This window comes from Perna viridis, chromosome 6 (genome assembly GCF_037379345.1).
Source record: "Perna viridis isolate PV_CMFRI_1.1 ecotype Kerala chromosome 6, ASM3737934v1, whole genome shotgun sequence".
NCBI lineage: Eukaryota > Metazoa > Mollusca > Bivalvia > Mytilida > Mytilidae > Perna > Perna viridis.
Genome location: NC_142450.1, coordinates 5,349,594 through 5,377,131, shown reverse-complemented (window position 1 = coordinate 5,377,131; position 27,538 = coordinate 5,349,594). Strand labels below are relative to the sequence as shown.

At 32.7% G+C, this 27,538-nt stretch overlaps 1 protein-coding gene across 3 annotated transcripts; it reads left to right on the top strand.

The window, feature by feature from the left end:
* The first annotated feature begins 930 nt into the window (after positions 1-930).
* Positions 931-25,779, top strand: LOC148613323 (uncharacterized). 3 transcript variants are annotated; one of them, XM_088586667.1, is made up of 21 exons: positions 934-1,058; positions 3,101-3,329; positions 3,980-5,865; positions 7,451-7,532; positions 8,095-8,196; positions 8,611-8,651; positions 10,347-10,393; positions 10,987-11,317; positions 14,542-14,741; positions 16,126-16,363; positions 17,732-17,911; positions 18,629-18,959; positions 19,190-19,306; positions 19,774-19,899; positions 21,196-21,288; positions 21,808-22,069; positions 22,642-22,710; positions 23,606-23,688; positions 24,167-24,235; positions 24,988-25,135; positions 25,477-25,779. In XM_088586667.1, the coding sequence occupies exons 1-21, from the start codon at positions 1,040-1,042 to the stop codon at positions 25,621-25,623; spliced, it is 4,800 nt and encodes a 1,599-aa protein (XP_088442793.1). In that variant the 5' UTR covers positions 934-1,039; the 3' UTR covers positions 25,624-25,779. The 3 variants fall into 3 exon arrangements, with proteins under 3 accessions (XP_088442794.1, XP_088442793.1, XP_088442791.1); XM_088586665.1 differs by having other exon boundaries at positions 10,984-11,317; XM_088586668.1 differs by lacking the exon at positions 8,095-8,196 and having other exon boundaries at positions 931-1,058; positions 10,984-11,317.
* The last annotated feature ends 1,759 nt before the right edge of the window (positions 25,780-27,538 follow it).

Here is a 27,538-nt window from a genome sequence, read left to right as displayed (position 1 = left end):
TGATATCATATTCACTAATTTGCATATCATTATGTGTCAAATTGGTTGGCAAATAAATAAATGAATAAACAATTGAAAAGTTCATGATTAGAATCCCAATTTTCAAAACTTTGTATCTTTGTTATTATATCAATTTTGGTTCTGTGTAATGTTACATTTAGATAAAATAATTCATATTTTGTATGTGAATTTATAAATCTTTTACCTGAAAAATAAAATTGTAATGATATTTATTTGTAAACCTCAATTTTCATATAAATTTATAATTAAAATCTTATGCACATAAAGTCTAATTACTGAATATTTATTTAAAAATTCCATGGATAAAAAGAATTTTAATTGCAATTTTGGGAACAAAAAGAATTTTTCAATCATCTTAAAAATCGAAAAAGTTATGATGATTTAAAGTTGATGCCCCATGCCACTCAATGGATTTTTCGCCAACCAAAACTAAATATAGGTAAGTGATGACATGAAGAAGAACTCTCCTATTGCTATTCAGCAGGTTTTTCTCTTTCAGTTGATGTTAATTTCATTTAAATAAGGCATTTTCACCAATTAATCTTTATGAGCCTTTGAAAAGTAAATTTTTGGTCATTTGTCTAAAAAGACATAATTTTGAATTGGAAAATATTCATATTCCTCTTATTTCTAATGAAACCAAACATACAACCACAAAAGTGAATCCACTCCAGTACTTCGTTTGGAATATGCCATGCTACTTAGCAAAAATCAGTGTTGATTATCTCCCTTAGAGCAAGGTGCTTTCTAAGTCTTTGAAAAAAAGTTTTTTTTAAGTTTATTTTACAAAATTTGCAAAGTGCGTTTTTGAAAAATATTAAAATCGTATTTTAAAACAAGGTTCGATACAAACGCACAAGGAAAAGGCACTGATATATATCTTTCAAAACGTTCTACCTTGCTTGCTGCGGAAATGACGTCACGGTTAATGGTGCAAATGTTGAGAGGAACTTGCGAGGGAACCTGTCTTCATAGATCTATTACTTTGACATCAAAAATGCAACGTTTTACATAAAAGATGTCGGACTTTCTCTCAAGTACGTCAAATACATTATAAACCAACACACATCGACGCAAAAACACGCCGAGTCTGCATGCCTTTTTATGCAAAGTAATTTTTCTCCCACGTTTGTTTTGTTTTCATGTAAAATATCTGGACCATTCTTGTTTTTTTCTCAATATGTCAGCAGATTAATGGTTATACTAAGTGTCATTTAAAATTTTTGGATCACTTAATATGTTTGTTTCATGGTGACAAATGCTCATGATTTATAGTTCACATAGGTTTTCTGTTCGTAAAATAGAACTGAGATAGGTATAGATCTACTCTGTTCCAACTATAAATCGTGGGTCCCACGGTATTGTGATATGGCTAGATCAAGAACATGGAAAGATGCACTTCTATTTGTTGTGCTTGACATGGGTACTAAGTGTAGACTTTGAAACCACATATTTGTCAAGTTTTGTATAGGACTGGAAAATTAGGGACGAACTTAAACTTTTGATGTGATTAGCTGCCATTTACTATAGACAGTGGCTCCTCATCCACAGATTTGTGGACGACAGTCTCTTCAGGCTAAACGTCTAGCTCCCTGTGAGTTCAGGTGTCAAAAGAATAGGCCTGCAGCAGGGCTGAGCTTGTCGTAAAAAGCAACCAAATAGTTCTCAGAATACTGACTGGGGACTAGGGTGCTCTGCCCACAGAGCAACTTGGTTGCGTGCCCTAAGCGGTGGAATGGGGTACCCCTGGCATGTTATATGCTGGGTTGTCAGGCCATAATACAGAAAACCTGACCGCAAACCATAGTGGTGCAATGTGTTGGGAAAGATGCCACGTTCCTCACACATTAAAGAACCCTTCTGTGGTATTCTACCGGAGTACGAATCATGGCAGTCCATTCCAATTTTTATTTCATCTTCATTTCATGTTCATTTATCATGTATTTGATGTTCATTGCCTGAATGTAGCTGAAATATTGCTGCTCAGACATTTAACCCCAAAGATCAAGCTAAATGTCCACACATCTGGTTTGCATCAATAACATACAAAATTATGACAGAAATACCCAATTTGTTCTGGAAATATTGTCAAACTTACATGTAACTTCAAATATATGACTATTAATGACTTCACGAATTGTGTTCACATTTAATAGACTGAACTGTTTTCTAATGAAATAAATTTTATATATTCCCCTATTGTTTGTTTTGTGCTTACTTGAAAATGGATGGATTTTATGTTGGTCAGACACAGAACAAGTCACAGAAGTTATGATGACTGGTCTAAGATTATTTAAAAAAATTGTAATAAAATCTTGGAAGAAAATGTAAATATCCAACATGTTAAAAAAGTACTTCATTACTAACATATAGGAAGTTCTTAAAAATTTTAATATCTACAAAGAAGGACCAGTGTGAATAGACATGTCTCACACATAAGTGATAATGTCTGACTAAGGCTCACTACAATGTATCTTGTTATTGCTATCTGCATTATAATTTAAATGTGTTTGACTGAAACATGTGCCTAAACAATCTTTCTGGATGTGCAAACTTAAGATCTGCCAGTGCATTCATGAAATATCCAAAGACAGAATTAAATTTGAGATATTGAAAATACCTAAAAAGTGGACCTTACTGTCTGCATTTGAATCTACATGTAAATGGGGTATACCAATGGGACTAGTTTACTGTGGTAGTGTAAAATAATTGCTTTACAAATTTAAAGGCTCTGGCAAATGCTATATCAGTTCTGATCTTTGATCTAAATTGATGAAAAGGATTTTTTTTTATTTTGGGGTATGAGAACTCTCCTTTTGGTTTTGTGTAATGATTAAAAAACACTTGTATTAATTTTTAAGCAACCCAGTACTCAATTCTTTCAAATCCTGTACAAGTTCATTAAGAAACCAGCCTTTAAATTGAATTCTTAGTAATACATGTACAATTTTAGGACACTGATGGATCACAGAAACCATAGGACAAGAACGTTAGTAGACTGAATATGTGTATCAGTATAAAATAGTTAGTTACATGTAGTCCTGAATTTTTACCTTTAGAAAATGCTTTTATTTTATAGGTTTACAGGAACAGGATCAAAAATCAGATCATGGCTGGTCCAATGCAAATCGATATTCTCAGGTCCCAGAGCAACAGGCTATGTGTATAGGTGGAGACCAAATGTTTACCCAGAATACCCCTGATTCTCAGTCTGTTGGAAGCTTGGAAGGTTGGAATGACAGTAGTGTAGTAGTTGAAGAAGTTGTGCAAGAAATTGGTGGTTTTTCTACTGAACCAGATCTTTCAAGGTAAAAATGAAAATGTCTTTTTATATAAGTTCAAGAAAGTCAGTACTCACTTAAGAAATTTTTGCTGTCAAAGTAGTTGGCAAATTTTAAAAAATACGTTCATGTTCATGAGTTTCATCAAGAAAGATTGTCATAATTATACTACTTATCTGATCATGAATAACAAAAGTAGATAGAAGGTGTGAACATTTTTGTTTTCTTTCCATAGTTTAAAGTTGACTTGTCAAAAGTTCTATGGTCATCGCCATGACCTGTCTGACTAATACATATACTTTACCTTACTTCCTTTCTTCTATAACAAAGTTACTTTCAACAGTTTTTATATATTATAATATATGCCTATTGGTCATCTCTTCACACATTACATAAATATATGTGTTCTTTTCAAACAACTTATCCTATGAAGCTACAGGACAGATTGTAACCAAACTTTGCTTGATCATTTCTTAGGGTATTTTAACAATCCTTGTTTGGATTTTCACCTGGCGAAAAACATAGCTGCCGTTACTAAAAAAGACCATAAGTGTCAAATTGCTGAATTTTGCAAATAGCTAAAAATTCTGGAATAAAATTGTTAGGCATGATGGGAATGACCTATTCCAAAATTTTCAGAAAGAACTTCAGTGTAATAAAATCCTTTATTTTTGTAGAGGTATTCAGTTAGATCCAGGTGGGACACCTGTTCAAGATGGAAGCGAACTTACTGATGATTTTAACAGTAATCAAAACAACAGTCAGTTCTCAGTCACAGAAGGTTCAGAGGTCATTGGGTCACAGTCATCTGATGGATCAATCTTTGATGATGGACAGAATGGTCAGTTCAAAACATTCAATGTGACTGTTTCTGCTGATGGTACTTTAATTGACCCAACAACAGGTGGGAGTGTGACAACTTTGTTTGATGCAAATAACATAGCTTCTGTTGAGTCACAAGGAAGTGGAAATTTTTCAATACTTTCTCCAACTGTAGGAAGTTCAGTGATAACTCAGTCTACAAATCCCATGCCAGGATGTGGTCCAACGTCAATAATTCCAGCTAATTCTTCAAATGGTACTTCTCAAACCTCTGCTTCATCAAATCTCATATACATACCAAAAGTAGAAGGTGGTCATGGAGCATATTTAAGTATGGACAAAGTTCAAGAGTTTCTTCAAGGAAAAACAGAGCTCTATGCTTCTCAGCAAAAATATAAGTATAATACTGGTACCATTTCAACGAATAGTATTTCAAGGGGTCAACAGGAGCAGAATCATTTGAACAGTATTGATCAATCAAACACGCCAAAACTAACTTCTTTGTTGACATCAAAGTCACAAGGAATACAGCAAAGTTCTCCACAGAAGGGCCAAGCCTTTTCTCAGACATCTGTGAAAACAATTGTCGCTACAACAAAATCTCCAAAAGTCGTCATGCCAATTGTTCGTCCACAGCTGCACAATACAACTCCTCAGAAAACATTTGTAACTGTCAATCAATCACAGTTACGAGGCACCCTATCACCTCAGAGACCTGGAAATGTTCTGGTAAGGACTTCACAACCAAAACATCCAGGGGTTGTTAATCAACAGACATTAGTTGTACTACAGCCCTCTGGAACAACTACATTACCATTTAACCAGAATACCGTGTGCAATTATACTACAAGCAGTAGTGTGTGCTCAATACAGCCTAGTAAACAAACAATTGGAAATTCAGTAAACACTCAAATAGCACCCACAAGAAATCTCATTGGACAACAAAGATTGGATGCTAGCACTGTGTTATTGCAGCAAGGAAATAATTCTGGTGGGAAAGTTCACAGCCCTTATATAACATCTATAACCACAGGGGCTGGTGAAAAGACTGGCTCCAACACTGTGGTTAGTGGATCTAGTGCTTGTGAAATTCTTTCAGCTTTTGGAGACAGAGGCATTGTAGAAAGTTCAAAATCTGTGTCTAGTCCACAAAATGTTTCTTTAACAGTAGTCGACCCTTCTGGGTATAAAAATACAGTAACTAGGGTTGCCCCAGGACATAAAAGTGTGTCTGTGGGAACAGGCAGAGGAAGGGGGAGGGGTGCAGGAGGAATGGCATCTAAGATAGTCTATATTCATCCTCAGAAACATTCTACACATAATTCAAATGTGACAACACCTCAACAAAATTTCTATGTGAAACAAGGGAACAATATTGTTGTAACTCCAAAAAGTGCGCCACAAAATGTGGTCTATCAGCAGGGGAAAAACATTATTATTCCAGCTAATTGTGATGCTCAGTCTGCCTCCCAGCTCATCAACATGGTGGCATCTTCGGGGAAATTATCGGGAGCTGTTCAAACTGTTGTTAGTTCTGAAAATACAAGTACAGTTGATACTAATGTGGGAAATACATGTAATCCTTCAGAAGCTCCAAGCGATGATAAATGCATCAATAAAAAATTTGTGAAGGTCAAAGATGGTGGAGAGCTAGCAGCTGGTACAACATATCTTGTTTCTGGTCCAAATGGACTTCAGAAGAAGATGGTGTTTAATGGTGAAAATTTTGTAGATTTGGATTGTAAGTACATGGCAGACATGTGTACAATGTAGTTGTTTGGTACAGGACTACTCTTTATAGAATGTTTCATGCTCACAAAACTGATGGTCTTTAAACTTACTGATTTTCGTGAGAGATTAATTTTTGCTGCTTCCATTAGCAAAAAAAAAAAAAAAAACCCAAAAATGCAAAGGTAAGTTGTGGCTACTTTTTATACATTATAACGAGAATGGATATATGGTGAATATGTCAGTGACAATAACCCCATTGGGATAAAAAAAAATTCCCTTATGTACTCCAGCAACTGAAAAGTAAACAGAAAGTAAATACGAAAGTAGACACACCAAAGCCAGAAATTACTAACATGGGACTGGTGAAAAAAATGTAGCAGAGTTGAAGTACTTTGACATGATCACAACCCTCCCCCTTTTAAATCTGGCCACTGTGGAAAAAAAATATTATACAATTAAACACACCTAAAAATCTGATGAAAAGGTCTAAACAGAACTAAAGAAACTGGTTATACATCAGGACTACTAACAGTTAATTGACATACCATGTATATTACAATGTAAGTACATGTCTGAGAGAGGAGCAAAATTTGGTTGTCATCCTAAAACGCGAAAATAAGTACATTGTGTATCCAAAAAAATAAATTAGTTTACAGTATTTGTACAGATTTTAAAAGCATTAATATATAAGGAACTCCCTTGATATACATTTGTAAAACAAAATGAGCCATATATGTATGTCCCTTGCAAATGTATATCAAGATGAAGAAGGACCAATAAGAAGGCCTTCTTGATACTGCTGGGGCCACAAGCATAAATGACCAGGGACTTAAATTTGTGTCTTAAGATCTCTTCCTATATTGATCAATGGATCATAGTTTAGATCAAAGTGACATGCTAATTTGACACACTTATTAGTATAAAAACATTTCTTGAAAGTTTTTAGGTTGTTTAAGAATTAGAAAGTTGACAAAAATTTTGACTTACCAGCACCTGTGTAGTTGTACCTTGTTTTATCTTTACTTGCATGATTCTTAGTTGAACTTTTATTAGCTTATGGAAGGAAAATGTTATGTAAATGTTACACTCATTAACATACATGTATAGGAACAAAAAGAAAAGGTTTTAATAAATACTAAACATAGTGTACCAACATGACGTTATTATTGACTTAATTTTAACCTGTATTTAAAGAGGTAGACATAGGGTAAGTGACATAACTCTTGAAATCAGTGATATGTTTGTATCATATTTAATTATCCCAAAGCCTTTCATTTGACACATTGATTGAATGAAATCAGTCCAAGTTACTTTGATGCTTACATGTATGTCTACATTCTTAAATGAGAGTTTAGTATCAAGTTCATTTGTAAATGCATATGCTATTTCTGCAGTGGAATTAGTTATTGCAGTTTAGAAACATACTTGAAGTAGTTTCTTATAAATTTTGTTGATAGTACACTTACAAATGTATATGTATGGTACATATAGTTACATGTAACTGATATTTTATGCATTGTAAATGTTTGCAGTTTTCTGAACTTGTTGAGCTCATTTCAGATATTATAAATGAGTTGTCCATGGTTATTTTGTAGCTGTTGAACAACTGTCAGATGGAGTATTGGTTGGAGGGGGAAAGAAGCTGAAGGGGAATGCAACAGGGCTAAATATGATAAGGTACACATGAAAAATAAAATGTGGTTTACTAAATATTTATTCATTTCTAAACTCGGATTAACTTTTTAACACTTTTTGATGTTCCTTCGTACAAGTCATATAAATTTAAATGTATGTTTAGCCTGGGTAAACCAAACAATTTCTTCAGTCCAGAAGGAACAGGTGTAGGCAGGTTTCTTAGTATTATTTTTGTGGATTTTATATACATGTATATTTTGCAAACTGCAAATACATGTAGAATAGTAACTTAGATGTACATGTATATGCATGACTTACTTATACATATGAATCTGTGCTAGTGGTTGTAGAAAAACAACTTATGTAAATGATGTTACAATGGAGTTCATACCAAACATCATTTGAGAACAACAAATTAGCATGTGAGATTATCAGTATTCATAAAACAGGTCAAGAGGTGGTTATTATTTATAAAATTAGCTGGAAAGTAGAGAGATGTACTGGTGCATGTACATGTATTTCCTTCAGTTTACAAAATATGTACTGTCTTGTATACTTAAAAACATTGATATTTCATTGAGTAAATACATTGTTTTATTATCAGTGATAATTATACTGATAATACAGCTGAAAGGGGCAAAGCACTTTTACCAAATGGTAGAACATGGAAACACACAGATCTCCCTTTTGGAAAGAATTTAGCAAGGTTTGTAAAAGCTAGAATTTTTCATAGTCTTTAACTCTTAGAAATTGTGCTCAATGCATTGCTCCATTTCAAATGTATAATTGTCATCTGATATGAAGTAAAAGCAATTGATGAATCTGGGTAAATAAGACCAAGAAATAATAATAATAGTCTTGTTTACTGCAACCAGCAAGAAAAAAATAGGGTAGTTAGGTAGGGATATTTTATTTTATTTTCCAAAAAACATTTTTCATTTGAGTTAATGGGAAACAATCTTTACTCTAATAGTGCTTGAGCCAAAATGGCCATAAAATATTTAGGTAAGGCACATAATTTTTGTTGCCTAAATTAATATTGTAATATTTTCATCTGTATCACTGGAACATGTGATTGTGGAGTGTTGTTCTTAAAACATGTACATGTTGAAATTTTCAGACCACCCTTACATCAACAAAAAGGAACAGATCAATGTGAAGGTATGCTTTTTTATTTATCTGATTATCAGATCTGCTTTTCTGTTTACTTGATATTAAGATGGAAAAGATATATCTATCTAAAAACCAAAAATATAATGACAATAGGTAACTCTCTTGGGCAACTTTGGTTAAGATTCATGTACCTTTAGAAGCTGTCCAAGAAGCTGTTAAAGAATCAGGCAAAAAATTTGAATTAGGGGATCATTTATTACACCGTTCTAAAAAAGTGGGTGGTATAATGGAATCACCTTGTCTGTCGTCTGCCATACCATCTGCCTGTCTATTCAGATTTCGTCGCAGATATCTTGGCTCCCAATTAATAGATTTATTTTTAAATTAGTTGTATGGCTTCATATAGATGGGGCATATTTTAAGCAACTTTGAGTGCTTCCTACTTCAAGGGACTTTGCCTTTTTTCACTATGTGGAATGATAAAGAACAAATTTGTCACAAAATCTTGGCTCCCAATGGATAGATTTATTTTAAATTTGGTGTGTGGCTTTATATAGATAGGGCATATGTAGTCAAAGGTTGCTTTAGGATTTCAACTTCCTGTATGTGTGGAGGTAGTTTGGCACGCCAACACGTTCAACTTCATGTTGATGTATTGACAATATGTTTCATAAGAAGACTTACTTAAGTAAAAGTTATTTGAGTTTCAAGGTATTATGGAATGTACTGGTTATGTAGGAGTTATCTCCCCTCAATAGCACAAGCTATAAGAAGAAAAAAAGAAATATTGGATGAATTTCTGTACTCTGAAGCAATCATACCAAGCATAAATTTGTATTAGATGTAAATACATGTGATATTTCCACCAATAAATTAATCTTCTGACTCTCAGGTTGACAGCTACTTTAATGTTATCAATGTATACATGTATGAACAGTCTATGAAGCATAATGGCTGTTGGACATAGGCATTTTTCAGCAAACCTTGGTCTCATGTGTTGTCTGCAACTTCTCAATAACATGCAGGGTTATTATGAAACTTATAAGAGTGTTTAATTACTATATTGGGATGTGCATTTAGTCAGGAATTTATGTTTAAAGTAAATTTGCAATTATATTCTGTCATTGTGTTGTAAAAAAAAGATAATACTGATTGCAGTTTTGAGTTGGGTGTTTTAAAAATGGCTGTAAAATTATGTGTCAAAAGTGCTAAGTTTATCCCCTATTAAAATTGTGTATCGTCATTGGTCCTCAAATGTACAGGCTCCAATAGGCTGCAGGAGGTATTAATCCCATTAGGGGCAATGTTTAGTTCATTCTGTGTTGAAAGAATTGCAGTTGATGCTTAAATTACCGAATGCAATATTTTCATGTTCCAAATACATTTACACTTTGTAGCTCATTTATTTCAATTTGGTGTAGGTTGCTATAAATTTTTTTGTAAACTTTTCCTAATCAGAAAATAACCAGCTGTTTCATATTAAAGCATCATAGAATATTATGTCAGAGTGCATGGATTGCAGTAATAATGTATTATTTTATTTGACGAATTTGGTAATGTTTTCCATTTAAACCGTAAGTTGATTTTGATGACTGACAATCTTGAAATTTTAACACTACATGTATATGTATGGTTATATTATATGTATGATTATATTATATTCAAACACATTTAGTTGTTTCCATGGTTTCTGTTTCTGAAATTGTAAAGGCCAAACATATGTCATTTTATTTTGTTTTACAGACCAATCTAGTCAGTCAACTAGTACAGCAACTACCATTCAGACTGAAGTAAGTTTAAAATACTATTTTCATTTCTGTGCAACATGTGTGAACGCAATAAGTTCAATATAGACACATTAAGCAATTCAGATTTACAATTTTTGTATTTTGAAATACAGCCTTTATTAGACTACATATAATTACAAAAATTTATAGAGAGCTATTTAAATTACTAGCCTACCAAAATTTGTATTGAAATTGGAACTGGTCTATTTCAAATAGCTGTAATATTTTCTAAACATGCTCCATTGGGGGGGATGGGTTGTTGTTGTTGAGAAGTTAATTTGTCTGTTTGTCTGAATTTGTCTTTCCTCTACCCATAATGAAATTACCAATTCTGATAGATTGAGCTTCATGAATAAATATGATGGAACTTTGTATGTATACAAATGAGAGGGATGGTTGTGGTACAGAATGACATCTTGTACCTCATGCCAGGGCAACTACATTTAAAACAATTAATCTTATATGCTGTTCCAACAAGTTACTAAAATGAAGTGATATTTGAAATATATAGGGGAAAATGGGCCCTAACCTACTCATAAAGCAATCACTTCAGTTATTATCAATTTTCAAATTATGCTTTGATTTTATTTCAGCAGGATAAATTCATTGACGGTTATATTGCTGTTTGTAAATTTTGTGGTCTAAGCAGTTCAAATCTGACGAAGTGTGAAAGGTGCAGTCGAAAGTTTCCTTCGGATATAAAAATCCAATTTGTGTCTGGTGTTGTAGACAAAAATAAATTTTATTCCAACAAAATGAATGAGCAAGCATCTGGTTATAAAGGATATACTGTGAAACATGCTAAAAATAGTACTATCGTTACGACAAATATAGTTCACGTTTCAACTGGACGGACAATCAGGAATGCTGGCAAAACACATAAACTAGTTCATACACGGAGAATACCAGCTGCTCAACAAGAGCCAGGTATTATGATTAATAAAAGGGAGCATTGGTTGCCATTGAGACTTCAAAAAATGATATTAATTGATGGAACTAAAAAAGGGAAAATAGAGGGGGTTGTCTTACATATATGTAAGACTCGGAACCACGATGGGACACGGAGGTACGATGGTCGCACAGAAGTGCGATGGTAGTACACCGAAGTGCGTTTATGATCACGCTGAACTGCGATGGTTAGACATGATTGTTGACCGCCAATAGCATTTCGTTCATACTTCCAACTATCGAGGATATTATAAAAACAAAATTATTAATTTTTCTCCATTTTTTTCTACACCTAGTTGAAAATTAATAAAACTGGCAGTCTCTTAGAAGGACGAGTACTCTTTAAAACGAAAACATTTCTTGACTAGCTTAGCTATAAAATGGTTGTGTATAGCTTTAAGACTTCTGTATTAGCGTATAAACTACATGTAATACATAAAAAACTGATCAACAGTACCTGTAGAATTTGCAAATACGAATGTAATGTAGTATAAGACAGTGTGTCATCCTATACACTGGCTCTGGTTATCAAAGAATGATTGATGCTACAGAGGTCTAGATTTGATGGATTAATGGACTGTATGTAATATGAAGAGAAACATGCTAGTCTGGTCCACCATAATTTCAACATTCTAATACTTCCTTAACTCGTATATTGCAGTTTCAATTTCGCCTTTCAACCATAGAATACGCTCCATGATTCATTGTGAAAGCATGTCTTACTTTTTCTAAAGGTAAAAATCCATGATATCAAAGTTATAAAAAGCAACATTTTTTCAGATTTTTAATACAACAATAACAAAGTTGTCCTGGTAAATCTTATAATTATCTTTTATAGTTTTCATGATGCTTGAAATACGACTTTCAGTATCTGCTATCTTTTGTAACCCATAGCTACAGTTTATGTTTCTTGAATGACCTTCGAGTATCGTAATGTATCTTTAAAGTTTTGATACTGCATTAAATACATGTACTGTTAACACTCAAATTAGTAATGATGCATGCTGTGATTGTTTATACAGGCAACAATATACTAGCTACCTTCATTACTCTCCTTTCAGTTTGTTAGTTTTCTATGTAACATTGTACGCGCTTATGCATGTAAAATTTCGAGGTGACGTTGAATGGGGAATACCAACACACTTCAACGCATTTGTGTTAGACATCAAACATACGTCAGCGTTGACCATCGCAGATCAGCGTGTCCATCGCACTTCGGCGTCCCAATCGCACTTCCGAGTCTTACATATATATCTGCATTACTGAGTTCTATATTGTTTCTTAGTATGATGTCTTCTACTGAAATTACATGATAACAGTGACAGTTTGTCATTATAAGAACGATTTTGTTTTTTTTAAGTCGTTTATATTGTTAGCGACTTCTTGCACTCGTCATTTCACTACTTTATATTTGCATACGATTTGCATAATTATATAATACTACTCCATGTTATAGTGCAGATCTGTGCCGTGTTTACGACCATAGCATCATAGTTCTAGCTTTTTACGAGATAAAAATGTACTTCTTAAATATCATACATGTGTGTTTTATGTGTGTTTCTTGCTTGTATGAGAACGAGAAGTTTACTTGAAATGCTCAGTTAGCATTAATCATTACCTAGTTTGTGATCAAAGGGCAGGGGCTCGTTACAATTGACTAAATAGGCATATACATTATTAGGGCCCTGATATCTATATACAGCCATTGCCAGTTGTTTAATCTGGTTCCGGGTAACCAGTTGTTTTGATTGAAAACATTTTGGTCATCATGGTTACGAAATGTAAGCAACTATATCAGTGGAATGAAGATTCTAGCGGAACTCACCTTATTTTAGAGCATATTGCATTTATACCATTTCGGATATTGAAAGTAAGCCAACATCAATGGCAGAGATAATTTGACGATTAGACTTTGAAGACTTCAGTCACCATTTTCCTCCACTGTGACGCCACTGTTTTTCCACAAAATTTAAAACTGAGTTAAAATTGCTTTATTCCAATACTTTTCTTGTATTTTCTGTATATAACTCAACTGCTTTTAAACTTTGATAATCATTAAGTATATTTTGTCATGTAAAAAGAATAATTTTGAAATGATGACTCCACTGTGAAGAGTGGAGAAATTGAAATTATTGTTGACAGTAGTGTATATGGTTATTGTTTCAAAATCTTTAGAACTGATACTTATTGGCAATACTACTTGTTAGTCATCCTCTCAATGTCTGAAAAAATTAAGGCCCCAAAAAATTAATAGTCTTGTTTCCTGCTACCAGGAAGAAAAAAATAGCAAAACTAGGTAGGTATGGAAATTATTTTATTTTTCAAAAGCATTTTCCATTGATTTTATGGGGGGAATATTCTAGACTAACAATGCATGAGTTAAAATAACCATGAAATGTTTAGGGAAAGCACACAAAACTAGGGTAAGTAGGGTAGCAGGAAACTGACATATAATTTTTTTTTGGCCTAATTGGGAAACACACAAATTCAGTTACTGTTTATGTAAATGGAGTGTATGTACATTTATCTCGATTATGCCATGTAATTTAGTTCTTCACAAATCAAAGCTTTTTTCGACGCCATGTTATCTACATGTATGATCACTGACTATCCCCAAATTATGCTCAAAGTTTCAAGCTAATGTTATTTGACATTCGAGTTACATGTATGTTGGGAGGTAATGATCCACTGGTGCATTGGTGCATCATGATCTTTTAAGTTGCAATCTGGAGATCAAAATCAGAATGTTTTTATGATTCAGATCTGATTCCTTATTTGGCTTGACAGGATGTCAAAAACCAAGTAGTGACCACTAATAATTTTTTCTCAATCACAGAACAGTTTATTTGCTGTTTTGAACACTTAAGATTTGATTAAAGTGTTATGGATAAGGCAAGTCACCACTTACATGTTTTATTTTAGTTTAAACATATTTTATTGCTAAAATTTACAGGCAGTTGGATTGGACATAAGTTATACCAACTTACAAAGGTCCTTTCCACTACATACACAACATACACATACGTGACAATGTATCAGTTTTGACATTTGTGCATGAAGTTCTTCAGCCATGAGAAATATTTTGGCAGAATTCATTTTGGCGTTTTTAGTCAAGTTGCTTAAATATGTAAAGATAAGCACCCCCTTAAAAACTAACTATACCATAATAATGATTTTATTATGTGATATTGTTTTCATTTTAGTAACTGTTATCTTGTCATCTGATGATGAAGAGGAACAGGAAACCAGTTCTAAATCAGAGAATACCCAAAATTCCTCCAAACAGGAAGTGACGAACAATGAACCTGATGAGCTGAGTTCTCTTGTGTCAGTCATTCCATTAAAACGTGCTGCTTCACCAACATTCAACAAAGGCAGTCGAATTTCACGGATGGAAGATAAGGTAAACATACTTGACTTCAATAATAAAATTATAATATTAATCATATTTCCTAGAATGCAGGGTGGGGGGGGGGTTGAAATTCTTTAAAATTAGGAATCATTGTTTCTCCACCATGCTGTACGTTAAACCACTTTTAAACAATCACTCCGATTATAAGAGGTCTTCATTAATAAAACCATATTTTCAGACTATAAGGCTAAATTTTTTTGCAGCAAGTTTTCAGCCTCAACTTAGACTTATGTATTAAAGGATTAAAAAAAAATTTTACCTACAATGCATTTCATTAGATCTTAGTGTTTTAATCAGGTTTTATAGATACACAGAATTGTTTATTTGATAGAAATCTTTTATAGTTAATTTGATTATTTACTGTCCAACATTTGTTTCGTCAACTTTCAAACCCATTGTTTTCCCGACCTGACCTTTGGGCCTTGTGTTGTAAAATGATTTAATATGCTGATAAATTTCAATTGTAATTTTGGATAAACTGCAATCACATGTCATTGGAAAACAAAAACTGTCAATCAAACAGGCAGCCAAAGATAATTGGTCAGTGCTGCTATATCCATTACAATGTTATACAAAATTTACCGCAGGCGCTTTATCATAATATAAAGACACAACATTTAAAACTGTATATCAACTTAATACATATAAACAAACTCTAGAAGACATGTTTACAAAGTTCTTTGCTCAAAAAACATAATCAGATTAAGCATTATACAATTCATTATTTTGCAAACATATACCCACTAACTGTGTGTCAGTTAAAAGTGTGGCCTAAATGGCTGATTGCAACAAGATTAAAAAGTTACAACTTTTGTTTGTAATTGAAAATAACAGATTATGTAGTTTTTTATTAATTTCCAGTCATAATTATGACCGATTCATCAGACTAAATTAACGTCTGGGTGCCAACACTTAACATGTTATACAATTTGGTATGCCTGATCTTACAGTTTCAGAACAATTGACATGCAATGGAATAAAAATGATAGAACTGCACTTTATTTAAAATATTAAAAAACTTTGCTGGATTAAAAAATGCTCAACTTAATCTCTGCTGACTCCTATGGTTTAAATACAGACAACTTAAAATGCACGTCTGACCCTTGACTCATCTGACAAATTTGACTTATATGTTGGTTTTTTTTTTTGATTTTGGTCAAAAATCAGTAACTCAACTCATACTCCACACATTGTCAAATATGGTACACTCATTTGCAGGCACAATATCCATCATACTAATCCTCTAAGAATGAGATGTAAATTTTGCTTATTTCAGATAAGTAGCACATGAATTTTCTAGTTGCCAAATGATTAGTGCAATCCTAAGTAATCATTGAAATTGATTACAAATGTAAGCAAATACTTTTTATTGTAGGATGGTCAGCCTATAAGGAAGGTTCGGAGACAAAATTCAGGTGATGGGCTTGTCCCAATTAGAACTGTATCCACAAAAACGGCTGTTGTTGATAGTGCATCAGGAACAACAGAGGAGGAAACCACTGATCAAGACAATTTGTTGATTGAATGTCGTAGTATACGTGTTGGTAGTCTAAAGGGTACCCCAGTGGACCCTGTCTTCATTTCACAGCAACATATTGAATTTAATATGGAAGGTACTATTTAATTTGCAATCAGAACTACACAGCCATTTTTGCTACACTAAAAAATAACCTCTGATGAAGACAGGAGAATTTCTTTTTGAAGAAAAATTTGCCAGAATTGTAGTTATAAAGGAATCAAAGTAGTTCTATCCACCAAGTGGGGCTAAAAAAATTGTTAGATATGAAAAAGAAAGAACAATATCTCTTCCAAGAATTTGGCGCTAAAAAAAAAGTAATGCCAAGTGGTAAAAAATTCAACCAGTTTAAGTATAATTTTAGAATAAGATCACTCAAATTCCAGACAGATTCTTTCTTCTGCCTAGTGGCTCTTGAGATTCTTATTTTGTGTACCAAGAAAAGCAAAGGAATTCAAATTGTTTAAATTCCATAAAGGAATCTCAAAAAAAAAAATGTTTTCTGTAGTAGGTAGCATTTTTATTATTTGTTCACTCAACAGATTTTAAAATTTTTTGCTTGTGACTAGCAAGAGTTCAAACTTACATATACTTTCAAGAAAGAAAGGTCCTGGACTTTTTAATTTTTTAATCAATAGTCTTCTTATGGAAAACCTAAAATCCCAAATTAAGTGTCAATGAAAATAAGTCAGGATTGGTGGTCCAGGATGAACGAAATTTCAAAGGTCTTATGTCAGAAATTAAGGTCCAGGACCTTGGACATCCATTAATTTGAACCCCTAATTAGATTTCTAACTTTCCAGTTGCTGACAAATAAAAAGTCCAGCCATGGCACAACAAAAGTTTAAAAATATGTCTGAGAATATTATTAATTTCCAATCAAAAGTCTTTGAAACTTAAGAATTTTCTCAGCCTTAAGTAATTTTTTTTATTTTGTGCCAGGAAAATCTAACTGTATTCTCACTCTCTTTTTCTGTTATGCAGTTGATAATTAAATTGTTTTTCCTTTCCTGAAATCCATGCCTTTCACTATATAAACTGACTGTATAATTTCCAGATCTAAGGTGTGTCATTAGTGGAAGTTTCCTTTGTATTTTCCATTCAGTTTTTTTCTGTTTCTTTTCCTACTAAGGATGATAATTTTGACTCAAACTTAACAAGGATGATTTTTTTCTGCTTTTTATCGGAATTCCTCTATTTCAAACTAGATTTTACCATTATTATTCTTTTTCTACTATATATCTACTTCAGATTTTGCCAATTTCCGCTTTGTTTGTAGACCTCACTTAACCAGGCATACTGGTGTTATATAGTCAGACAAGTATTTTTTTATTATTCACTTTTTTCAACTTTGAACTGATATACATATATAGCATGTGAAATATTCATTTGTGGGCTAAATTGACTTGTTAGATATTCAGTGTTTTTGCTTTCATAAATGTTTATTTTTGTTATTTATTTTTAGCTGAAGATGACTCTCATAGCATTAAAATAGACTGCTGTGATGTAGTACAGTGTTTGCTCGGGAGAAAATTCCATGTGATATTTTTACGAACTAATGCCAATGCTGGTTTAAAGGTTAGAAGTGATTTAGGAATGAAGGAAGCTGTTGAAGGGAAGCCTTATTTTGACCCTGCAGGATCAGGTATAACATATTTAATCTTTTGGGGTATATTGTAAACAAAATATACTGAAATTACCTGTTATACTCCCACTCCTTGTGGTATATTGGAATCACCTTTTCAGTCCTTGGTTTCTTCTCTAAATTTTGCCACTAGTATATATCATGAATCACAATGTCAGTAGATGGATAGGTTTGAAATGTTTAATGTGGCTTTGTATAGATGGGGCATACATTGTAAGCTGATATCAACTTCCTATTTTGTTGGACTTTACCATTTTTCACTCTATGGAACTAGTGGGTGTATATTTTGCAAGAAAATTTATGCCACATCTAATTATGATGCTGTCATAGGTGTTTAATTGTACAGATTCTCCATATTTTCTACAAAATTTCGCTCCAAATTACTCTCTAGGATTGTGAATGTCCCCATAGATCCAATGTTTAAATTTCACAAAGTTCAGGATTTTACAGATCATTTCTATAAAATACGATGAACAATACAGATTGTCATTAAGTAGTATAAACAGGTTTGTCTCAAACTACTAAGTTGTTTGAAGTCTCAGTTGTAACACAATTAAATTGGTTTATCAAATGTTTAAATGCACATGTATTCAATACTGTACAAAGAAATCATATATTGTCTTCTTTTGATCAAATAACTGACATATTATTACCTTACTCATTATGGCCTCCTGCAAAATCTCCTATTATGATAATTTTAACCTTTGTTTTTATCAGATAACAGACATATCTATATTACCTTATTCCTAACGGACTCCTGCAACATCACTTACAAACAACTATACTCTGTAATGAAATCTTACAAACATTGTCAAAAGTCTGCAGAGACTTTCCTCTTGGAACTCAGTGAGACAGATCAGTCTAAATTGATGTGTAAAACAGCACCCAATTACACTATGAAAACACAGGAAGCAGCTGAACAGGTCATACAGAGAGGGGCTAGTAGCAGTGAGGCTTCAGAATCAAGGGCAACTACTCCTGGAGAACCTGGAGAAATGGAAAGATCACCATCTCCACCAAAGTTCATGTTCAGTGGTCCAGTAGAAAAGTAAGATTTGAATTTCTGTTTGTTTCATGATGGAGGTCAATATAGAACTGAAAAAAATTGGATTTTAATTATTCTGATGTTGATTTGTTGAATATAGTCAGACACTTTATTTGACACAACTTATAGAATATAAGCTTTTCTGATTTTTTTTAAAATACAATAGTCACATTTAATTCATAAATTTTATTCTCCATGCATATCAGGTATTGCAATATTTTTATCTATTTTAGATTGATAACTTACCCTCCGCCACCTGCCACAGGTGGAATTACTGTTACCAATGAAGACCTTTTCTGTCTTACTGAAGGAGAGTTCTTGAATGATGTCATAATAGATTTCTACCTCAAGTAGGTTCTCTAACTTGAGAGTTACTTAAATTTTAGTTAAAATTTTCTGATGTATTGTTATTGTGATTTTGTCATGTACTATTCTTAGATCAGGTGTTTTCCCTATAACATGTACATGTATCAGAGCTTGCTATTGAAGACTAATCAACCTTCACCTAAACCGCTCACTGGAATTTTGATGAAATTGTACAACAAGGTTATGTAGATGTTCATGAAAGAAGTGAATTTTTGTCTCATGCCCTAAAAGGGGGATGATCTAACTTTCAGGTTTTACATGTTAACAGTATAATATTGATATTTTCTACTACAAGAAGAAGAAGAAGAATTGTTTAATAAAGTGCAACCTGAATTAACATAACATTATTACATGTGTACTTCACACATTAAACCTGTAAGTACAGTTAACTCATGTTTAAGACAGAGGAGAAAATTTTTTTTTCTATAAATTACACACTTGTGTATTTCAGGTACCTTGTCAATGAGAAGCTGTCCGAATATGACAGAAAGAGGACTCATGTATTCAGCTCATTCTTTTTCAAACGATTCACACAGAGGATCAACAAGTGTGTTGACATTACAGACACTGACATGTCGTAAGTATTTTCACTCGATGACCAACCTGCTCTCTAATGGTTGGTTATGCCACTGAGAAGAGGAGGGAAGGAGTGGGTGCAAAATGTAAATACACATGTATTAAATATCAAGAATTGATTAGATTAGACCATTTTTTTTACTGGGATGTATTATGGTATACCGCTTTCCATCTGTCATCAACACTTTGTAAAAGCACTGGAAAATGCTTAAAGCCATTAAAATGTCTGTCAATTGTTCATATTGATTGAAGAAAGTTCCCTTTAATTTTGAATATTTAGTTATTGAGATAAGAATTTTTACATTTATGAAAAAGGGATGGTTTTTCTATTTTTTGCACTCTAATTGAAAAATACTTTGAGCAGACACTACAAAACATAAGGATATTCTTTGTATCCATGGTTGAATGCTCCCTGAGTTTGTATTTACATTTTTGATTTATTGCGCTTTTTTATAAAAAATCGGGGTTATTTTTCGTTTTTATGCTCTAACTGAAAAACACTTTCAATCAAGACCAAGAAAATGAGATATTCTTTGTATTCATGGTCACAGACTTCCTTTTGTTTTTTTATAAAATTTTGATTTCCTTTTTTTTTTGATTTTTGGCAGTTTTTCATAAAAAATCTGTATAGTTTTTCCTTTTTCATGCTCTTACTGAAAAACCTTTCAGTCAAGACCAAGAAAATGAGATATTCTTTGTATTCATGGTCACAGACTTCCTTTTGTTTTTTTTATAAAATTTTGATTTCCTTTTTTTTTTTGGTTTTTGGCAGTTTTTCATAAAAAATCTGTATAGTTTTTCCGTTTTCATGCTCTTACTGAAAAACCTTTCAGTCAAGACAAAGAAAATGAGATATTCTTTGTTTTCATCATCACAGACTTCCTTTAATTTTCTATAAAACTTTGATTTACATTTTTGATTTTTGGCACTTTTCATATAAAAGGGAAGGTGTTTTTTTCCATTTTTTGTGCTCAGTCAGTAGGCATATCATGTGCTCATAGTGCAGCTCTTTATTCCATTTTCACTCTTTTATTGAAAAATGCTTTCAGCAAATGCCACGAAACTGAGATATTCTTTGTATACATTGGCATAGGCTCTTTATCATTTTCTATTGTTTCAATTTCAAGTTTTCAATTTTTGGCATTTTGTTTATAAAGGTGGGGTTGTTCTTGCTTTTTCAGGGTCTGGCTGAAAAACACTTTCTTCACATACCATTTAACTGAAGGACATTCACATATTAACTAGAAGGTTTTGTTGTCCTTAACTAATGATGTTTATTTTGGGTTTTTTTTTTCAGACTTGCTGAGAAGAGACATGCGAGAGTAAAAAAATGGACAAAGCATGTTGACCTGTTTGATAAAGATTTTATAATTGTTCCTATTAATGAAAGGTATGAATAAAGAATGTTGTTATTTTTTTTGGGGGGGGGAATGGTTACCAATTTTTATTTGTTTTCATATTAAATTGAATTTACAAGGGACTATACTTAGTCAAAATAAATTAAGATTTGAGCCATTCCGTTTATTGCATCACCATGGAATTTAAAAAATCTTTGGGCTAAGAAGCAATTTATCTTGAAATTTTCCTCTTTTTTTCAGGCTAGTTTTTATACCAATTGAAAAAATTAGCAATTGTCTGTTGCTGTCATTGTCCTCAGACACTTGAAATAATTTGAGTATAATATAAAAGATTTTGATTACATTTCGCCACAATGTTCGTGCCACAAAAGGAAGGGAGGGATTGATTTGGGTTCTATGATGTTTTTCTTGATTAAAGAAAGCTTTTTTTTTTTTTTTTCATTGATTCCCCCCTTTTTTTGTTCCAACATCAAGTAAAGAAGATGGGTGTATCATGCTTTATTGCAGATGTACGTTTTTTTTAAAGGGAACTATTCTTTTGAACTTTGCAGGTCACACTGGTTCCTTGCCATCATTTGTTTTCCTGGTTTCACTGAAATCAAAAAGGTTCATTACATTTTAAATGAAGAGAATAATGAAAATGTGAATGAAAAGGGAGATAATTCTTCAAATGAGAACCAAGAATCTCAACAACAAGAACAACCGTCAGAGTTAAAGGAGGAGGAAAAGGTTGATGAGAAACCAAAAGAAGAAAGCATTAAAGCAGAGGAAACAAAAAATACAGATTCTCAGAAAGAAGAGGGTCAGGAGAATGTAAGAATTAATCCATGTTTATAGTTTTAACCCCCACTTTGCAAAGTTGGGGGTACTTAGTGATAGAGGTGTCCTGTACTTTCTTCCTTCTGCTACACTAGGGGACCTGTCTCTTATCCAATACTTCTCCTACACTAATGAATAGAATTGAATGAAACTTATACTGAATTTTTATTGCTTATTCCCATTTTCACCTCCTCTTTTAGAGTTACTTAGCTCTGAATTTTTTTTATGTTTTTTTTTCACTTTTGGTACTGTCTATATATTTGGCATATGTTTACTCATCTATGCTTAGTATCCTGAAGGATCCACATAGAGTACATTATTCATATAACTCAGTTTTTATTGTTATGAGCCAGTTAAATAAGAAAAGGTTCCCCTTGTATAACATTAAGTTAGAGCAAAGAGGGTGAAATAGTTTTTTTAATATGACTGTTATATGACTGTTTCTGTTGAAATTTTGTTGAGCTGTTGTCTTCATTACTCTATGTATTTCAATTCAGTGCTTTTTATGTAGTTCAATTTTCAAAATTAAGAAAAACTGGATTATTCTACCATCTTTTTTTTATCAGGGTCAAGAAGAACCTATGGATACAACAGATAGTGGTTCCCTTACTGGTTCTGATGTATGTAGTTCTCAGGTAAGAGCTTATAGATACAACAGATACTGGTTCCCTTACAAATTTTGATTTATGCAGTTCTCAGGTAAGAGCTTATGGATATGACAGACACTGGTTCCCTTACTGGTTCTGATGTATGTAGTTCTTAGGTAAGAGCTTAAGAATTTGGATGAAATAATGGAAACTTCAGTGAAAGAATTCATTGAAAAATACATCTTCCAGTGACGAAGACTAGGTGCGGGAGAAAGTGATGATTTATATTTAGTTTTATTGTCAACAAGTAGTATTGTGATCAGCCAGTCTTCAGGCATGTTCAGGTACACTTTTTCAAAACATTATTATACTCCCCGCAAACAGTTTTTTGGGAGGGTATATAGGAATCACCCTGTCTGTCTGTCTGTCTGTCCTTCCATCTGTCCACATTTCTTGTAATTCCAACTCCTCCTAAATTTCTCAAGTGATTTTGATGAAATTTCATTGTAAAGAATCAAGCATTGGGTGAGACTTGGTATGAAAAAAAAAAACCCACTATTTTGAAAGTTTAACTATTTGCATCATCAGAAACAAGGAAAAATATCATATCCATATCATTTTGGTAAATTGAGTTGTAATTTCATGGAAATGCCCTGAAAATAAACATTTCAAGGGTAGATAACTCTGTCAGAAACTCACTTTACTAACATTCTACTAAATAAAAATTTCTGAGCAAATCAAGTGATGCAGAATGAAATAATGATCTTTTCAAATAGAGAAATCAACCTTGAGTGAAATTTTATTGTCAGAACAGTGGGGTTTTGATTTTGCCTGACTCTTACAAAACTTATATACTTAATTGATTGTTGTATTTGTCATCTTTTGTTGCATTATGAATTGTTACTAATACAGTGTTATTGATACATCTTTCTGCATTGTACAGGAACAACCTAAAGGAAGATTTTTGACAGAAGAAGAAACAAATAATCCTGCTATGGTTGCTAAAGCCAGACTTGGAAAACAACAGTAAGTTTCAGATGGCTTTGTCCCCTACTGGCAAATACTGGATAGCAAGTAATTTTCACAGGGTGCATATTTTGGCATATTTTAGTATTCTGTCTAAAATACATGACATGCCTACCTTTGGGTTGTTGCTTCTGTAAGCTAGCACAAAGAGATCCAACACATTGTGTCTGACTAGTGTGAAATACAGTTTGTTTGATTGGCCTTGAGGAATTTTTATACTTTTCCATACAACTGGGTAAAATGTGGTCATTGAAAGGTGGGGTGCTCTCTTTTCCATGTCACTCTCTGTGTCAGCTATTGACACTCAGTTTTCATGTGATCTGGTTTCAAGGCAATGACTTGAGTTTATTTTTTCAGTCTTATGAATTGTTATATTAGTAATGAATCTTTCCACATATTATTTCTAAATCTTTGTGTTTTCAAACTGCGAAAGATAAGTTTCTCATCATAAATGAATTTGTATTCTATTAATTTGCAGACCATGTATAATGGTGATGGATTCATTAGCTGGTCAGTCAAGGAGTCGAATCATCACATGTCTCAAAGAGTAAGTAATTAGATAAAGTGAGTAAAGTTTGGGATAAATTCAGGTGTTATTATCGGGCTTTCATAGCTTAGTACTCAGCTCAACATGACCTAGTAGTATGGAGTGATCGATGTTTGTCCTTACGGCTTACTCAGTGGTTTCCTGATGAAAGAACTAATTTACCAAAATTTTGCTCCTGATAAAAAAGCTTGTCAAGTTTCATTAAAGTTCCCATTGCATTTGCTATTTTACTTTTGAAGTTAGGATCTTTTTATATCTTCTGATTTCCTTACTTTGCAAACTGATTTTAATTACTTAAAAACGTTACCCATTAGATACAGGACAAGTTCAGTTATGATGTGTTCAGCAGTTTTTTTTTTTTTTACTCGTGTTATTTAGTATTTATTGCCATATAGCAAATAGTTTTCGTAAGGTGCTAATTTAGTGTATTTTAGCTTTTTATCTTAAACTGCTAAAACTAATTCTTTAAAATATTAACTCTTGGCTTAATACTCAACCCAGTTAGGAATGACAAAAATTTTTATAACTTTTTTTGCCTCAAAAGTGCCAAATTTTACACCCGCCAAAAATAAACAGGTCATACAGTAACTCTCCATTATTTTCTGTTTGTTAATTGGTTGTGCGGCCTGTTAAGGTTTGTAACCAAAACAAATAACATTAGTTTACTGCATTTGTTGCTTTTGGCCTCCAGTTTTTACTATTTTCTCCATGCCTGTTGATGAAATTAAATTGTAACATAACTATTTTTCCAGCTATTTACAAGTTGAATGGAATTGTAAGAAAAGTAAAACAGGAAGTATTAAGGAGAGATTCAAGGGAGCTAACTTGAAAGTGCCTCAACAAACAAACTACAGTGACTGTGGAGTATATGTTTTACAATATGTAGAAAGTTTCTTTGAGGTAAGATTTTGTGGTATCTTATGTAGAATATGATAAAACATAAAAAGAACAAAATTATTTATAATGTAGACTCTCACAATGAACCTGGAGTGACAGGTGTTATAGAAGGGTAAGCATATCCTGCTGTGCCATCCGCAAAACATAAAGTGAGCAAAATTTGATAAGTGTCAGGTTTGATTGAAGCTGGTAATATGTGAAATCAACTGAAGATATCTTGTCTCATTTGTCTCATCCATGAATGAATAAAATTTGCATTGCTGTTTACCAGTGTGTTGGCGTTTAAATAGTTGCAATCTATTAGTCGATTAAATTTAATTTATTAAATTTATGATTTCTTTCAGGATCCTATTTTGGATTTTACATTCCCAATGAAAGGACTTGCAAACTGGTTCTCTGAAGAGAGAGTGACTAGAAAAAGAAAGGAAATAAATGACCTTGTCATGCAGTTGAAAGAAAAATATGACATTGCAAAACAAAAGAAGTCCTGACAAAGGACATAATTATCCATGGAGTCTTATATGAGGGAGGTAACTTCTACTAGTGCTCAGAAAATGAAGTGTTCATTTCTGCTCGGAGTTGGACGTGATGAGATTCTCTTTTAAATGGTGTGATAATATTGTAAGAATAATAAATAATCAAATGAGTCATGGTTTTGATTTGATGATAGGTTGAATGGAGTTGCGTTAAATCTGCTGACTTCAGATATTGCATATTGACATGGCTACAAGAAATCGGTCCTGTAGACCTCATAATGTGAATACATGGAAAATGGCATCCTGCTATCCTGCATTGTAACTAGAAACATTTAATCATTCATATACCAGATTTTTACTGCAGACAATCTTTATTTTGTAAACCCAAAAGCTACATAAAGTAAATTATGTTTTGATTGGTTAAGATGGGTCATGGGGTTTGTTAATGAATCTCTTACTGGTACCAATGGGATGGTTGTACTTATATAGAGCCTTGAAGCAAAAAGCCTTTTTATTGTTCTATTTTTACCACCCTATCTATATATATATATTTTACCATAAAGAATATTACATTGCCCTGCCCTGCTCTGTGGGGTGAGAGTTACTTGTCATTCATTGAAGATGCATTGATGGCCTTAAGCTGACATTTTTCATCCTGGTGGTGTCGTCTCTGACAAATTCACCATATCCATTCTCGTTATATATATATTGATGCTTAAACAGTGTCTTGTTAATCTGTATCTGAGAACTGAGCAAGAGAAACTGCTAAACTCAGTACTTTGTCTGTAGATTCCAAATTTTATCAAGTTTTGAAAAGTCAGAAAAAATGTTTTTTGCATTAAGTGAAAGTTTTTGTAAGAATTAGGCAAAATGGGAAAAATTAGAAACATGCTTGTCAAAAACCATTGTTCTGACAATACATTTTCACTCAAGGATGCTTTCTCTATTTGAAAAGACTATTATTTGATCTCTGCATCTCTGGTTTTGGTCAGAAATATTTCAATAGAATGTTTTAAAAATGAGGTTTTTGACAGAGTTATTTGTCCTTGAAATGTTCATTTTCAGTGCATTTCAATGACATCATCAATCAATTTACTAAAATGATATGGAAAACATGTCTTTTTTCTTTTATTCTGTTGATGCAAATAGTCAAAATAAACTTTCAAAATGGTTGTTATTTTTTCATGTTTCACCACTGCCCGATTATTACATACTGACACTTAAAATTGTTTTAGGTGTAAATTCAATTTTATTATAAAGTATCCTTTGCCATAATGCAAGTTTTGATTATTGCAAACATACCTTAAGTCTATCACATTAAAATTACTGCAATAATTTCTTATTTTACATCATCAAAACCATGCTCTTATGTACAGGGATATTTTTTTTTTAAATTCAACGTCATAGAAAATTTATTTTTTTTAAGAGAGAACAGCTATTTTATATCATTTTTTTTATATTGTAAGCTATGAAATCTTTTTGTAATTTTTCCTGGAAAATACATACAGTCTAATTCATTTCTAGAAAGTTTTTATTAGACTGCCAAAAATTTGTGATCGTATAATGTTATGCCACAGTCATGGTCTGGGGACACTTTGTTTTTGTGCGATAACTTCAGTTGTGGTGTATCAATTGTTATGAAATTTTGATATGATTTTTCATACTACTAAAGAAAGGTTCCAGTTAATTTGGACTTTGTGGCCTGTAACATTACAGAAAAGGGGGTTAAAAAAGGTAAAGATGCTGTGAAATTACTTTAATTTGAGTATACCAGTTTTGGTGGGTTTGAGAAGAAACACAAGTTCATGAATTCTTGAATTCGTGATTTGGAGGTTTTAGTATACACATCTATAGAAATCTCTTATTTGTTGAGAAATAAAGTAGTGGTTTGGGTTACCCACTTAAACATGAAAATTGATACTCTACATAA

Bases quoted from the DNA above. Each gene is read 5' to 3' on its own strand.
- LOC148613323 (XM_088586665.1), top strand. The intron at 14,742-16,125 runs GTAAACATACTT...TTTTTATTGTAG, and splicing joins TTTCACGGATGGAAGATAAG to GATGGTCAGCCTATAAGGAA. The intron at 22,070-22,641 runs GTAAGAATTAAT...TTTTTTTATCAG, and splicing joins AAGAAGAGGGTCAGGAGAAT to GGTCAAGAAGAACCTATGGA.